The 17,486-nt window shown below is 40.8% G+C and overlaps 1 protein-coding gene across 7 annotated transcripts in view; it reads right to left on the bottom strand.

The window, feature by feature from the left end:
• Window positions 1–15,278, bottom strand: part of nox4 (NADPH oxidase 4) — a 32,966-nt gene extending 17,688 nt beyond the window's left edge. For 4 of the 7 annotated variants that reach the window (XR_002291556.3, XM_020708386.3, XM_078956510.1 and 1 more), the window contains exons 1-8: window positions 14,022–15,278; window positions 8,013–8,123; window positions 6,803–6,887; window positions 3,221–3,318; window positions 2,976–3,003; window positions 2,613–2,685; window positions 1,954–2,034; window positions 1,304–1,454 (exon numbers count right to left, since the gene is read on the bottom strand). Coding sequence is in view for 5 of the 7 variants with exons in the window: in XM_020708386.3 (XP_020564045.1) it covers window positions 1,304–1,454; window positions 1,954–2,034; window positions 2,613–2,685; window positions 2,976–3,003; window positions 3,221–3,318; window positions 6,803–6,887; window positions 8,013–8,123; window positions 14,022–14,216 (822 nt within the window). In the remaining 2 variants the exon portion in view is untranslated. The remainder of the gene's footprint in view (window positions 1–1,303; window positions 1,455–1,953; window positions 2,035–2,612; window positions 2,686–2,975; window positions 3,004–3,220; window positions 3,319–6,802; window positions 6,888–8,012; window positions 8,124–14,021) is intronic. The other 3 variants (XR_013659618.1, XM_023961757.2, XM_078956509.1) reach the window with 2 other exon arrangements.
• Between the last annotated feature and the right edge of the window lie 2,208 nt (window positions 15,279–17,486).

Raw genomic sequence — 17,486 nt, 5'->3', positions numbered from 1 at the left:
ACACAGCTGCAAGTGAAAATGATGCAACAGCAGTCTGTGGGATTGCAACAAGGAATGAACTATGAGGAATGGAAAAAATCAGGTGGGACAATGTAGCTCAGTAGATTACCAGGACTGGTTACTCATTTCCAGATGTTCCTACTTTACCTTTTACTCCCATTTAAACACTCAGCTCACTACAGCAGATTTTAATAACGTTTTTTTAATGGTCATCACTTATCTGCCAAGCCTGCACGTTAGCACAGCAGCTATCAAACAAAAAAAAGCATGAATGAGGACCAGGGTCCTCCACAAGCTTCACTCTTTTCTTCTTTCTCATCCAACATGATTTTGACCTGCGGCTTTTCTTCTGATGCGTGTTCTGCTGAATCAACCCGTTTCAGCTTTAGCTATCCAGAAGGTGGCCTCAGAGGCTCAACTCAGTAAAATTTAAACCAATGACCTGAAGAATCCCAAACCATTACAGAACGTAGCAGGTTTTTTCCTGAAATGCTTTGTTAGCTTTTCACAGATGCTCAGCATCAAAACAATAGAAACCAACACTTAGGAATTACAGGTGATGCTGTCATACAGAGTCCTTGCACCACACTCTAGTTATCAGTAAGTACTGGCTCCTTACTGACCACGCGAAAATGTTGCACGAACAGGGTGTGCACGTGATCCGTAAGTGCCTGTTGGATGTCCACATAAACTAAACTCTGATTGTTTAATTTTCCCCATTTCTATCAGTTAGACTGGAGGTAAGGAATGTGCACTAATAGACTGCATGCAGGATTTAGGGGAGTTGAAAACACAATAAATCCATATGACACGCCTGCATCTTACCTACTTCACCCTTAGATATTGTGTAAATGTTCACTATGACCTGTCATTTGCAGCACGCCCGTAGAAAAACGTGCAGGAACTTTTTTTTATGGGTTCACTGAGCGATCTAGGTCCTTGATATTTAGCGCGGCCCACCTGCATGCCCCGTGCACGTTTGAGAGAGCAGACACTTGTGACAAAGGCTTAAAACCTGTGTACTGGTTATCGTCTTCTTTGTCATTCAATTCTGCTTTAAAGTAACAAACATGGCTCTAAATCAAATCGGACTAACTGCTTACAGCCTGGGGTATTTTATGAAGCCTGCGCATTACTAAAACAACCATGTACAAACAAGTAATCACACACACAAATATAGTATTTGATGTAAAGACTGTTTCTAACATGTTCTCCACCTTTAATAAACACAACTGACCCATTTAAATACTTCAAACTCGGCTGGAAGCCACACTAACGTATGTTTGAGGTCATAAAGGCAGACCTGTGGATAATGTGGCTGGAAGTGAGCATCTTCTTTGCATCTTTGCTTCTGGTCCAGATCCTCAGCCTGCTGCTGCTGCCGAAGGCTCTGACTGGCTCTGAGGCAGCCTGGGGGGTGGGCCTCTATGTTGGTCTGAAACTTCAGAGCACCTCTGGTTGGAAAAAAAAAAAAAACATGTAGGAAATTTATTTCAATGTTGGAAAATATATGACATAGAATAGAGGAGTATCTATGCAGCGATGGACTGCAAATTAGCGAGAACAGCAATCACAACAATATAAATTGTTTTTGCAGCATCTTGAGACTATTGTTGTAAATTTGTGTTTCATAAATTAACCAAAACCTAAAAACTGGAATGATAGTAGAAATTTGAGTTGATAAAAAGATTTAAAGACATTTAAAAACAATATGATCCATCTTTTCTAAAACCTTTCAGAAACATTTATGAATGTAACCTCATAAAAGAAACACATGTGTGCAAAACCAAGAGCAAATGATGTCACAAGAAAAAAAGAAAGAAAGAAATCAACACACGGCGACAAGAAAATCAGAAGGAACACAGTAAACAGATTTATTGACACACTGAATAATTATTTGACTTGAACTGAAATACAGAAACATAAAAGAGGCTGTGCTTTACAGCAGCTTACCCCGCCATGTGCACCATCAGGATGATGTAGAAGACAATAAAGAGGTTGTGTGTGTACCAGAAGATCTCATAATTACACACCCTGAAATATACAGAAAAAACAAACATCTGAAGGGCTGTTCTGGAAAAGTCCTGAATAAAGTAGAGTATTATATGAACATCTCAAACTAGTGAACTATTCCAGACATCACAGCTCACGGAATCTATTCAATTCAATTCAATTCAATTTGTATAGCCCAAATTCACAACAACAGTTGTCTCGATGGGCTTCGTATCGGTAATTGAAAAAGTTAAACATAAAATCAAAAGGATCATGAATACATAGAGTTCAATAGGAAAATATTGAATTGAACAAACAAACTGACTAAGCTAAACTGGACATCCCTGCCCTTAGACCCCCCTTCGCGGTAAGGAAAATCTCCACAAAAAAAATGGATTCCGGAAAAAACCAAGAAACCTCAGGGGTGCCCACATGAAGGAGGGATCCTCCCCCAGGACGGACAGGACAGAAGAATTCTTAGAGAAGAATTAACTTATCTAACTCTACATATTTAAAGTCCAGCAGACGAGCTTCATCCAGACAGAGTTGGGGGGACAGTTGGGGGCGCGAGTCGCGAATCTATCAAAAACTTTTACTGGAAACAGTTTGACTCCGCCTACCGAATGCAGTGGGATGAAGATATGAACATCAGCAGAAGGATGAGGACCAACAACACGCCGGAAACTCCTGGGACTGAGGACAAAAACCAGAAGACACAAAACAAACAGAACAAAGAAACAAAAAGCAAATGCATTGGATCAAACACAAGTTTCTTCATCATTTCTTAGTTGAAGAATTACCACAAAATATAATTAGTTTTCCTTTTTTTAATAATCACAATAACAAAAAAGATGCCAATGGAAACAAATCAAAATATAAGAAAATAGAACATTTAGGATTTATTTATTAATATTACAATGCTTTAATATAGGAAGGACAGATGAAGTAAAACAGTCCAACAAAAACTGAGGAGTGTTTCTTACTTGTAGTAAAAATGATCAACTTGGGGTCCTGGAAAGAAAAGGATTGCAAACAAATTAATTATTATAAACTTCCTTCCTGTTGGTTTGTTACATTCTGCAGAAAAGATCTAAACACATAATTTGAATTTGCTTTCTGCTTCTGAACCTTAAAAACTGAGGCTTTAGTCAGATCTTGGTCAAAACAGAAATCTCTCAGAAGTACATTATTTCTCTTTTGTGACTTTTTGTTTGTATTTGAGTCTCACCTCTCCTTTGTAGCGAGCCAAGTTGAGAGCTGGAAAGTCTTCAGAAAAGCCGGCGCTGAAGTTGACCACATTAATCAGGTGTGCTGATACATGCACCGCTGCAGAAAAAAAGAGAGGGCTGATTAAAAAGCCACATATCTAAAGCCTTTTTACCTTTCCCCCCTCTCGAGGGTTGACCCATACAGGTGCTGCAGGTTTTTGGGTGCCAGTGGAGGCTGCATCTAAAAGGGGGAGCAGGTGTGTCTTGCAGTTCCCCTGAGGCTCGTACGGCCACCTTAAGGGACATCATGAAAATCAAAAATTCGTTCAACACGCCTACATCTCACCTAGTTTAACTTTACGTGTTGTATAGGTGTGTAGACCTCCATATCTTATGATGGCATCATTTACATGTGTATGCGGATGTATATATATATATATATATATTTATTTGTCTTCTTCAGTATTGTTTTTATTGATTGTTTGAAATAATCTAATTCCAAAATCCAATATAAGTGACTTTGAGTGAGTTAGCAGTGGGTACTGATTAATTCCCTTAAATGATTCCCAAGCAATGACAGAACAGCAGATGACCCTCTTTAACCTTCTAATACCTGAGCTCTTGTTTGAAATGCCTTTATAATTTCTCTTTGTTATTTGGGCTTTGATAGCAGAAATAATAACTGTGGTAATATTACCACGTGATGTCCACGTATGTGGACGCCAGGTTTTAAGAGGTTAATTTAGGCTTGTTTTTCCAGTATATTGGCTTCCATATGAGTGTGTTTCTACAAAACAAAATAAGGAAAACAACTGATACAATTACAATAAACCAATATCTTCCTATTCATGAGCAAGTGTTTTAGCCACATGGTGTCTTAACCCTTGGGTATCCTAGGCACTTTGACGTTGGGAGTTGGGTCATCTAGACCCTCAATGACAGTGCGCTGAACTTTTTTTTCAATGATTTGTGATCTTCACTGATGTCTATGGATTACATGAAATCCTCTCCACCTTTATCCACCTTTGTCATGGTAGGGAGAACACGTCAATGGTCATCTTGACCCCATAGGATAGGACAAGGGTTAGGACCAACTACTCATACTATTTGCCTTTAGTAAAACACTCTGACAACGGTGGCGCCCTCTATTGGTGAGCTCAAAACACGACACTTCAGTCCAATCTTTAGAAATAGTGTTCGCTATGACCTGTCGCTCGCAGCATGGCTGTAGAAAAAAACATACATGACCATTTTTTCACTCCACGGCCCCACCGAGCTGTCTGTGATCTCGCTATTCCATACAGGCTTGACCAATTTTTGCCGCAGACAGCTCATATCTACTAGAAAGGACAGTTGTAACTAAGGCTTTATGCAGAGGTGTCACTAAAAATACAAGATGTCTAGTCAGCTACAGATACAACAAAAAAATACAAGGAAAGACTCCCAACGGTCTTACTGGCACATGCACAGCCTGACGTCGCAGACTAACAGCTGATGGAATTAGATGACTCATGGACCCAAGGGTCTAGTTATTTCCCCCTATATCCTTTCCCACCCACCCCCCACACCCCCAAGCCTCCGGTCTCTTTCTTCTCTGCTTCTGTCTCTCTCGCATCCTACTCCCCCTCAGTCCATTTGCAGAACATGAGAACTTTTTCCAGAGAGCAAATGATCTGATGGAAAAGCATGCCAGAATGTTTGTGATTGTTTGGTAATAATGGGTGGAGACGGGTGGAGAGCATTAAGGTTAACCTCACAGAAAGTGTCAACTTGAGGATTATCTTTAGCATCATTCTGTCAGCTCTAAATGCAATCCCCCTCACAAAAAAAAAAAAAAAAATCCATATATTTTGGTTTAAAGTCTTGTGTCTTTGTATATTTAGAAAATACATCTGTAATATTTTAAAATGTAACATAGAGCGTAACAGGACAAGCACAAAAAGATGAAGAATAGAGGTCACATTTTAAAACAAGTTTAACTTGCAAAAAACCATTTTCGAAAAATGATAAAGACATAAATGATGGGAAATAAAATGCTGCATATTAATCCGAATCGGACACTTTTTTTATTCAATCTTATTCTTTTCTGTCAAACATTGTATGATTGTGTCTTTAAAGCCCATAGTTATTGTGGAGAAAAACATTTTTGAGTCATTCAACTGGAATACCACAGTGATTTCATAGCTACACAGGGGTGGAACTATAGGGGAAGAGGGGGGAAAGCTGACCCCCTAGCAAAAGGTTTTAACACCCCTGCCTGCCCCCAGTTTTTGAGTAACATTATTGACAACGTTTAAGAAATCATCAATATAAGCTACTTCCTTCAGTGGGCTCAAGTAGCTAAAAATGTTTTAATATCTCATCTTCATCGCCTACATAAATTTTAACATTTCTGGGATGTCTGGTAATTTAACTTCCTCCCTCTTTTAGCTTAGTATTTGGTTTCAAACATTGTTTTCCTTTTCTGGTCCAGTTTAAAGATTCAACAGCCGTCTTTTTTCTTTTTAACTTTTTACCCTCTTTTTTTCTTAATTAGCAGCATGTGTGTGCATGTGCCACGCCCAAGGTCCCTGATTTCCTCTCAATTTGTTGCATTCATATTTGGTTGTCTATTACCGTTTAGCTGGTTCATCCGTTCTGTTTATGTAATAAGCCCACATTTACTGCTACATTAAGCTGCTCTTCTACTTGGTTTTCCTACATTTCTTTTAGAAATAAACTTTATTTTATTGGTTTTTCTGGAAGTTCGTCAACCTAAAGTTTGTAAGACCTTCAGGATCATTTCTATCTGATTTCCACATTCTGAGGATGCGTGGGCGGCACTGGCCCAGGCGCCCAATAATCAAAGGGTCGGCGGCTCGATCCCCGCTCCCCCAAGTCAACCGTCGTCCAGTGTGGCTCCACTGGTGTGTGAATGCGTGTGGATGTACCGGTGATGGTCAGAGGGTCACACCTCGTCTGCCCCAGTGCAGCCGTGGCTTACCATCACCAAGTGTCAATGAATAATGGACACATTGTAAGCACTTTGAGCATCTAGAAAAGTGCAGACAAATCAAATTCATTATTGTTATTATTATTGTCGCACTTACTGGGACATTAGTCTACAGATGTTAAACCCACAGCAAAAGAGCTGCAAGGAAAACCTAAAACATCCAGTTCAAAGATCTAACTGGGAACGTCACATGCAGTTCCTTCTATAGATTACAAGTTCTCCCCAGATAACAGCTCCCAACAGGGATGAGTAAGAGGAAGAAGACTGACCCAGCAGGCCTGCAGCTGTCTTAGATGTCATGGGAAGAACCTCACAAAAAAACCAACAAACTAGAAGGGAAATGAAAACACTCACAGTGAGAAAAGGACAACATTCAAGCTCCAACAACTACTTAGTGGTAAAGTGGCAGAGTGTCTGCCCTGACTGGAAGGTCTTGGATTTAAATCCGAGGTAGAGTCATGCCAAAATAGGTTGACACTCAGCATTCAGAGATTGGATTAGGGGGTTAAACCACCAAATGGTTTTCTGCAGCTCACCACTCCGCCAAATGCGGAGAACAAATGTCTCACACCGAAGTGAACAGGACAGGAGGAAGTTTGTTTGTTTTTACCAGAGAAGATGCAGATGGCGATCCCACATGCAACATGGAAGGACTTGCTTTTGTCCAGAAGTCTGCGCATCCTTCTTGTTGACATCTGCAAGTGTCAGAGAAACCCCTCAATAAGCCCTTCATTCCTTTAAAACACCTACTTCAACTGTAAGGAAGGCACGGTTATCTGTGTAGCACATTTTGTGTTCAGAGACAGATCAAATATTGCAATAGTTTTTATTTTTTCAAATGACAAACAATATGCTCTTAAGTTTGATACTTTTTCTGTGATATGTAATAATGATTTCTGAAATAATGTGATGTGTGCTGCTGAAATTAATATGTAATTCATCTTTGTCATTTGATTTTACTAATACTCATGGATTTTTAAATGCACTCCTTAAGCAATTAATGAAAGTTCTTTTGGAAAAAAATATGTTTGATGGTTTAAATTCGGCATGAACTGTATATACAATATAAGAGCTAATACTTCAATTTATGATTAAGAGTAATAATGATTGAATTCTTTACATGTGGATGTGGATGTTTGCACATCTTATATATGTTTTTCAATCATTCCATGACTAATTAACCTAAGTTTGATATATCTATGTAGGGATACAGTATTTATGTTGTTTGTCTTTGATTTTATTCTTGTTTTGATTGCTTGAAATAAACCATATCTGTTAGAATGCTGCACTTGGATTTTTTTTCATGTTTCTTCAGTTTTTGTAAAAGTTCTGTTTTTCTTGTCAGTCTCACCAGGTTCTGGCTGATCATCCACAGCTGTCTTCATTTTGTCAAAAACACTCAGTGTACATTAGTGTCTTAAAGTAACCGTGTGACATAAAATTGAAAACAAATTAAATGCAGCAGAGAACAGGATTTAAATAAACTGAGTGTTTCAGATTATCTAGGGCTTTTTGGCAGTGGAAAGACCTCCGAACTGGACTGATGTGGTCTATTTTTTTTGCATGAATCCAAGCAGGACAGTTCAGAAGAAGTTGCAGTGCCCTAATTGATTTTTGATAGTCCTGAAAAAACAGCAGTTCAGTAAAAAACAATAGTTCTTTTATATTTTGGATCCAAATCAGAATCATATTTTATTGTCATTACAGTAATGAATTGTAATGAAATTAAGATCCTGAAACTGTTGATTCTGTTCCGTCTCATTAGACACATCCATCACACACTCGTGTCCCCCGCCCTGAACGTGAACACTCAATCTCACCGTATGCGAGCCTCGTATGAAGGTAAGCAGGGAGCGGCACATGGGTAAGAGCACCAGGCTGCAGTTCAGGTTCAGCACGGAGGCAGAGGCTCTGCTGATGCACAGTCCCAGCTAGAAAAGAAGACAAAGAGCAGGCCAGATGGATTCATGCAAGACCAGCTGAGAACAGGTTCACTCTTCTCATAGCACAGGAGGAAGGAACATTTATTCAGGTTAAATTGATTATTAATGGAAAAATTATAAAGAATGTTTTAAAACCAAAAATGTGTCATTTTACAAATAAAACGTCCTCCTTTGCTTGGTTTAAATAATTGACTGTATGTGAGAACTGGACTGAGTGAGTGTGGGATCATAGTTTACTTCCACCTCCAACCAAATGACATCGCCGTTTTTCGAGATTTGGATGCTGCCACGTTGGAACCAGACATCGTCAGTAAGTTGCTCACTTACAAAAAGACTGGTTTTCAGTTGATCCAAGTCAGTTTTAGTCAATGTTTCTATGGCAACTCCTCTCACCAATGAGGAGTTACATTGTTCTAAGTCCATAACCTAGCAATTGAAAGCAGGCTACACCAAATCTGTCAAGCAAACATTTTAAACTGTAGATGTGGGAACCAGCAGGCACCACCTACTTTTAATGAGGCTTCTGATTGGACAGTTAAATAACTTACAATAGAAAGAGAAAAAAAGGATTGTCAAGAGCATAATAAAAGGATATGTTAAAAAGTTAGTACATCAAGACTGTTTATACCATGGTCCAGGTGAATACTCGATTCTGATTGGCTGCTGTGTGTACATTAAAAAGTGATATACCACAGGATAACCGTACAGTGAAAAAAGAAGTTCCGGTCAACTAGCTAAAATGTTTTGTATCACTGCGCCGGCTTCTTTAAAACAATCATTTGCTTCATCATTCGGACAAAAACAAGCGGTAAGAGTTGAGCTTTCTCTCTGAACTGATGCTTTATTCAACACATCGGAAAGATCAGCATATATATATCGCTTTATATCACCGAATCTTTACTGCAGCGGTGGTGCAGCGTGACGCGGACTATTTGTTACGCGCCGCACCACGTAACAAATAGTTCGCTTTTTGTGAGAAAAGCGATCCAAATTGGAAAAAAACAAGAATTAAGGACTAAAAACTGGTTACTATTTATTTTTTTGTATGTGACAATGGTATAAGCGGGTTAATGGCCTTCAAAGTATGCATTATCACTTTTTAACGCACTTCGCGGAAGCAACCGTCGAACGTGAAGGCTTCCACGGCGTGCGTTAAAAAGTGATAATGCATACTTCGCCGGCCATTAACCCTTACTTATTTTGACAAATAGAATGATTGAGTTGTTTATTTCTCCACAGAAATCTATGGGATTTTGGCTTCTTCAAGCCAGTGGCTACTTCCGGTTTGGAACACCAGGGGGGGAGGAGTCATTCAGTCCAGTTCTTTCATGCAGTCAATGGTTTAAATCTCAAGTTACATGAAACTATTTTTCTTCACCAAGAAAAATCTGCTTTAAATTATTATTTTTTTAAATTACGAACATTTAAATACAGTGTTTTAAATTTACTTGTGATTAGATTAAACTATATTTAGGGTTTAGGATTACATAGGGTTACATATTAAAAGTATTTTATTCATTAAATTTATATCAATATTTTCCAGCTAACTTGATAAACCAAAAAAAAAAAATCTAACAACGGTAAAAGACTCTTCTTTAAGAAAAGAAAACACCAGATTATATGATGAGTCATTGTGGTTGCAGGTGAGGTCTGAGTCATTCACGGACTGAACATGCTGAGACAGCAGAGAACACCTGGATGGGGGACAGTTCACCTGCAGGAGTGATGTCAGCTCTGTAATCTGTTTTTTTGTTTTGTTTTTTGGTAATCTGTTTCTAAAATCAAAGTGGCGACTGGTGGTCCCTGCACCACAAAGGCTCACATTCACCTTAATGGTGATGTATTTTATGCACATGGAAAGCCTAAGAATGATTCACTTCCTGGTGTTTTTTACAGCTAAAGTCTTTTTTTAATTGAACAATTGAACATGACCTAACATGGCTTAACCCGCACTAAATTAACCAAAAACAATTACCGTAGTTATTGCAGCCAAAAGGAATGAATACAGAGCAACAGATAATGTTATGAACCAAATAATCACAAATTTGGTAATGCAAGGCTTATTTACCTTAATTTAATTTAATGTATATTTCTTCACAAATTTGTTCTGACTTATTTTTTTAATTTTATGTACATTTCCTCTTCTACCAAAAACAAACAGAACATGGGGTTTCTTTTCAGCACTCTTTGTTTATGTACAGTATATAAAATGTTGCTAGGCAGAGGATTAAATTACAACAGAGTTCTTCATTTTAGTTTGGTAGAAGGATCCCAAATATATTAACAGCTGAAAACATTAAAGCTTTAGTCTGAATTTCTGTTCTTTGTCTCCTTTTGTAAACAGCATCTGTTAAATGACTTCATAGACGTGTAATCCCGCTGATTATTCCCAGCAAACTTATGACTGTGGCGTCTGCATTTTTGCTTCTGTGTCAGAACTTGATAAAAAACTGAAACTTTGCACTAAGATGTTCTGCATCCAGTCTTTTCCTGTTTGACTGACCTAAGAGATGTAATGTGGCTGCAGCAGAGTACAGGCTGAAGCTTGAATACAAATATACCCAGTGCAGACCAACACCATTAAACGTCTGCTGCACCCCCCCCAGACTCAGAAAAACTCGCGAGACTCAACACAACATCCCCAAAGAAAAGCAGCTGACAGACAAACTGCAGACGGGCGATGTGACGCCCGGCTTTCTTTATCACCAACACCTCCAACAATCCCGGCACACAGACTAAAACCCTCTGGAAATGCATTCAGTCAAACCAGGGGGCGTGCCCGCACTTGCCCGTTTTTTTTCTTCCTTACCTTCCTGAACAGCAGCACTAAAGTTCACACGTGTTTGCTGCTCCTCCTGGGTCTCTTTGTTCATTTGCTTCAGCACCGTTTGGAGATGTTTGACTCTTCCAGCACTAAATCTATTCAGACATCTGTTCAGTACCCAGGTTTTTATCACACACTGGATGAATTTTTAGGCTAAAGATATCCTGGATCGATCTTAGGTCAGTGAATCGGATCAAAACACTTCATTGAAAAGGATCCAAAAAGTACTATGAATCGGATTGGCAATCACAAATTATGATATGAAAAGAATCGTTATAATTAATCCTTACACCCATAGTGTGTTGTGGGTGGGACCATTGGCACTGAGCAACTCCCCCCTTAACTCCCCTGAGAGAGCTCTCTGTTTACATGCTCTCCCTTTAGCTTACAGCTACAGTGGTGCAACAAAATGGTGAACAATATTGGAGCTAGGTATTATTCATTGTGATGAACTTCTGATTAACTATAATTGCATCATTTTCTATATTTTATATACTTCTGAGGACCTTATAATCTTTGGGAAAATGTACTTGGTGGAGACTTTGAATAAGTCCTATGGGTTTTTTCTTCTCCATGCACTTAATTTAATTCTCTTTTATCTGTTTTTTTCTTGTAATTGTGCAAAAGAATACAAATTAAATCAAATATCCAACCGTACCGTTTTGATCCAGATTCCAGCTCAGAGGAGGAAAGCAAAGACGTACATGGATCTAGTCGTCTACAAGTGGATGATCAGGATGGAGCGGAGCAGAGATTGTAGAAGCAGTATATTACAATCTTTTTTAAATGACATTTTTTCATCTGATTCACAATTAAAATACACAGTAATGCAATTTTAAGCTTAATTTTCTTAATATATGTCTTCCTTCAACAGAAAAAAGAAGACCAAAAACCCCCTTTTCATCCAAGTGAGTCTTTAACAAACAGTATTTAAGATTTCACACACGTGTTCAGTCTTTTCTTGTTGTGGCTGAAGCTGAAGCAGACAGTGGAGCTGGTGGTGATCTGCTGCCAGCGCCTTAAATGAACAATCTGCACGCCGTCAGCGTGATTTTCAGCAGAAACAAGGAAGGTCACACAGAAACGCATGAGGACGCACATATCCTCACTAATAGGAACTTGTGACAAACATTACAGCACCCGAGTCAGCAGGCTTTAGAGTTTAAACCTGAGTGTTTGTGACGGCACAGAAACATGGCTAAATATCTGCTGTCACAAACTTAAAAGCCACAAATGAGACGAAGCAAATGTGCCTTTAAAGCAGAAACAGTAAATGCCACAAGGTTCTTATGCAGTCAAACCATCTGCACAATCAAAGCTCAACATCTGAGCCAACATACAGCGCATCTCATTCTAATCCACCAATTTCCCACCACTGCTCAGATCTTTGCATTGCTTTCCTGAGATGGAGTACCTCAGGTTCAAAGCCTTAAGAATGACCCATAAAGCAATAAAATGAGCTATACCCTCCCACCTAAACACCTGGTCCGCTGCCCCAGTGTCTAACATACTCTATCAATGCAAAAGGAACCAGAGGGCTCTGCAGCATCCAGCAAAAGAACACAAGTTAAACTCTTCCGCTCTGTGATCCCACAATGTTGGCATGAACTACCAAAGCCTGTTCTCACAGCAGCCTCACTCTCACAGCAGCACGTCTATGGCTTCTAAATCGAACATTGATCTGAACAAAAACCTTTTTCTCATCACAATTACCTTTGACTGTGTCATTTCAGATTTACTTCTTCTGCTCGCTTGGTGCTTTACTTGTACTCCAAGAGTCTGATAAATAACTTTAAAATGTTTCCAACACAAAGGAGACTTCTGTAGTGCCAGACACCATAAATACCAGTGACTTCATCCCTCCTTTCACAGTTTAATGGAGGGATGAAGTCACTTTTAGGAGATGCAAAATCTTCCTAAAAGACCTTTCTTCTAAGTCTTTACCTGCATTTACAAGTTTTACTTCTCATATTAAAAGTTCTTGAATTTGTTTTGATCAAATCACAAATTTGTGTTTGGCATAATGCAACCGGCTCCGGAGCTTCATGCAGCTCTTTTTCACCTTCATTATGTCTCTTTGGCTTTGAAGAAAAATGCTAACAGTTTGAATAAACAATGGGTTAGGAATTTTTGGTAATTCCAGCCTAACAATGTAGCCAGCTCTGGGTCCCCCTGTACCTGTCCCCAGCCCGGATAAAATACAAGGTATCCGGCGTAAAACTCTCTGCCAAACAACAAGAACATGTTAAAAAAAGAACGCCAAAAACACGATTTTCATCTAAGTGGATTTTTCACAACAGATGGATGGATGGATGGATGGATGGATGGATGGATGGATGGATGGATGGACGGACGGACGGACGGACGGACGGACGGACGGACGCATGGATGGATGGATGGATGGATGCATGGATGGACGGACGGACGGACGGACGGACGGACGCATGGATGGATGGATGGATGGATGGATGGATGGACGGACGGACGGACGCATGGATGGATGGATGGATGGATGCATGGATGGATGGATGGATGGATGGATGGATGGATGGATGCATGGATGGATGGATGGATGGATGGATGGATGGATGGATGGATGGATGGATGCATGGATGGATGGATGGATGGATGGATGGATGCATGGATGGATGCATGGATGGATGGATGGATTGATGGATGGATGGATGGATGGATGGATGGATGGATGGATGGATGGATGGATGGATGGATGGATGGATGGATGGATGGATGGATGGATGGATGGATGGATGGATGGATGGATGCATGGATGGATGGATGGATGGATGGATGCATGGATGGATGGATGGATGGATGGATGGATGGATGCATGGATGGACGGATGGATGGATGGATGGATGGATGGATGGATGGATGGATGGATGGATGGATGGATGGGCATGTGCAGAACCATGGATGGATGGATGGATGGACGGACGGACGGACGGACGGACGGACGGACGCATGGATGGATGGATGGATGGATGGATGGATGGATGGATGGATGGATGGATGGATGCATGCATGGGCATGTGCAGTCTCACCCCAAGCATCTGGTAGAGGTAGTGGTACTGCTGCCCGGTGGAGTACAGCAGGTATGTGTCCAGGAACAGCCAGGTGTTTGCCGCCAGCCACAACATCTGCACAGACACAACACATGAAGCAGAGACACAACAGCAGACACACAACACTACTCTATGGACAAAGACATCATAACGCAGCAGGGGCTTCATCTGCATGTTTTCACAAATATCCGAAGTTAAATGGTAAAAAAAAAAAAAGTCGTCATAAAAAGTAGAAGTATGTTACTGCAGAACTAAATGAGTTTGATGCGCTATAGTTCAGCTGCTAAAGCCTCAGTTAACAACAGCCCTGAGGGTTTCTGGTGCTTGAACTCCAAACCAAACTGTTTCAAAGCTGATAAGAAAACTTTCCCACCAGGACAAAGTGTTTCCCTGCTTCGTTGGCGAGCCAGCTCCTCACCGACACAGCCATGGTTCGTTCCCCCCGGGGCTGCACCTCCGCCGCAGCCGCCCCAAGTCTTCACCAAAGCGTCGGTCAAGCCGGGAGACTGAAGACCGGTGCTGCTGTGCTCGCCGGAGTCCGCTCGGTTCTGCGGCTCCGGTCTGCTCACACCGTGCAGGAACTCTTCTCTTCACCACCACCCCCCCCCCCCTCCACGCACACACATACAGCCCCCGAGCTTAATAACCACTGCATCTCAGCTCCTCCTCCCACGCGAGTCTTTAGCACCTCCAGCCTGGACTCTGGTTTTAAGGAGTTCAATGTAAACACAAAGTGGATCTGAGGATGGATGGATGGATGGATGGATGGATGGATGGACGGACGGACGGACGCATGGATGGATGGATGGATGGATGCATGGATGGATGGATGGATGGATGGATGGATGGATAAAAAGTAGAAGTATGTTACTGCAGAACTAAATGAGTTTGATGCGCTATAGTTCAGCTGCTAAAGCCTCAGTTAACAACAGCCCTGAGGGTTTCTGGTGCTTGAACTCCAAACCAAACTGTTTCAAAGCTGATAAGAAAACTTTCCCACCAGGACAAAGTGTTTCCCTGCTTCGTTGGCGAGCCAGCTCCTCACCGACACAGCCATGGTTCGTTCCCCCCGGGGCTGCACCTCCGCCGCAGCCGCCCCAAGTCTTCACCAAAGCGTCGGTCAAGCCGGGAGACTGAAGACCGGTGCTGCTGTGCTCGCCGGAGTCCGCTCGGTTCTGCGGCTCCGGTCTGCTCACACCGTGCAGGAACTCTTCTCTTCACCACCACCCCCCCCCCCCTCCACGCACACACATACAGCCCCCGAGCTTAATAACCACTGCATCTCAGCTCCTCCTCCCACGCGAGTCTTTAGCACCTCCAGCCTGGACTCTGGTTTTAAGGAGTTCAATGTAAACACAAAGTGGATCTGAACATTAATAAGTTTCCAGAATAAAACCGAACAATGAACATCACTTTGAACTTATAAGGTGCTGCAATTCTTCTTACTGCCGCTAGAGGGAGCCACAGACCAAATGGCCAGTGGGATCTCAAAAGTTCAGACTGAACATGAAAGCTTGATCCAAAAACTTCCAAGTAGGAAACTGTTTTTGTAATCTACTGTAAAGAAATTTGTGTTAAATTAATATAAGAAGTTATTTATAATAACTTTCTTATAAGAAATTCTGCTGAGATGGCAGTTTAGTTTATCAATAATTTCAATAAAAACAGAGTTACTTTCCTGTACATTTGACCCAGTGAGTAACCCCAATCCAAGGCCTTAATGTTGAGTGTCAAGGAGGGAGCTACAACAAATTTCACACAAAGTTTGACTTTAAAATTCATTGACGAAAACCATCTGACTTCAATATTTTTGTGACTCCGGTTGACACGTGAGTTGGGAAGTTTGTGGATTTTCTCTTGGCGATCAGTAGTCCTTAACTCAAATTACAGCAGTAATAATCAACGGTCTGTATTTTTCCAAAGATATTGTCCAAAATCACAACAAAGTTTTACTAAAGTCAATTCCAATATTTATCTATTAAAGGGACAAATTCCGTGGTGTATTAAGGAAAAAGCAACCAATTAGAAATTGACAGTGACATTGTGGACTCCTTACAGTTGGAGCTGAAGAGGAGGTACCATCTGGATCTTAAAGTGGAATTCAACTTATAAGTTTAAATCTATGTTAACACAGCCTCGGAAACATACATTCAAGCGACCACTGTCAATGAAAAGGCAATGTAAACTCGCAAATATGCATGCTTGGGGCCTCAACGTCCAAAACTCTGTCATTGACACATCTCTACGCAAGTTTCTACGACCATTTTGGGCTCTACGTAGAAAATGCACAGCTATTGACTGTGAATTGATTCAGATTTAGTTGTTATGCATGGATGGTGTCCTTTTCCATTCACATTAGGGCAAACCAATTGAAAAATGATAATGGAGGGAAAATTAACAATTAGTAAACAGTAGTTCTTGAATGCACGTCACATGGTGTGAACGCAGCTTTCATGCTTTTAGTAATGCTGCACATGTAAACAGTATTACAATTTTTTGTTATAGTGTTGGATGCTGCATTCAGGTTCTTCGTGAGGCTGTGGAAGAAATAAGATGCGGAAGCCCTGGATTTGTGTCCCATTAGGGTCTCTTCAGTGTCAATCTGCTTGTTCTACTTTTGCATTTGTGAGATTTCTCCCATCGCTGCAGCTTCCTGCTGTATTCCAGAAACACATTTTATAGGTTGATTAGAAAATCTGGTGACTCTAAATTCCTCCTGTACATTCAGTGTTTTCTCCATGAGAAGCTTCTTGACTCAGTCAATGACTCCAGGTTGAATGATGGATTGGTCCATTCTTGGGCTGCTTCCCCGTCATGAATTGCCGAATGGTTTGCCAGAATTTCTTTGAGGCCGACCAATAGTTCCTCATGCATTGTCAAACTAAGATTATTTTGCCAATGAAAAACTTTCTTGACAAGATTATTTTTCTTCCAGGACAGAAAATATTGCAATTTTAGTTGAAACAATGGTCTTTTGATTTCTTGAGATTCAGTCTTTGCAGTGTGTTTGATTAATATTAATGTGGAAACAATTGTTTGGAGCTAAGAGGTCACAGAAAACAAGAATAAAGGCCATGTGACTGCAAGCGCAAAAAGGCCCAGCTGACCTCTTTCCATCATCACTTAATGAGCTGGAGGAGCAGTGCGTGGATGATGAGTCCAGCACTGAGGCCTGTGTTTACCTCCCACATTCCTGAGAGCAGAGAGCCTCCTCACCATTTCACGCCTCAGCCCATCGCATCAAAGAGCCGTTCTCCGCAACACACAGCTGTTCAGCGAGCCACGACACTCAAGCATAACACAAGCATGCACGTCCCATAACGTGGGAAGAACATGTTGCACATGTGCAGCCATTAGGGGGTTATGTTTGGACTGAGAGAATCATGCTCATTTCCTCTTGATTTGTCATTTATTTATTAGTTTCAAACCTTAACTGATTATGGT

This window comes from Oryzias latipes, chromosome 13, assembly GCF_053564925.1.
Source record: "Oryzias latipes strain Hd-rR chromosome 13, Olatipes_Hd-rR_3.1".
NCBI lineage: Eukaryota > Metazoa > Chordata > Actinopteri > Beloniformes > Adrianichthyidae > Oryzias > Oryzias latipes.
The sequence above is the reverse complement of the archived record's forward strand: the minus strand, read 5'-3'. Positions and strand labels throughout refer to the sequence as shown.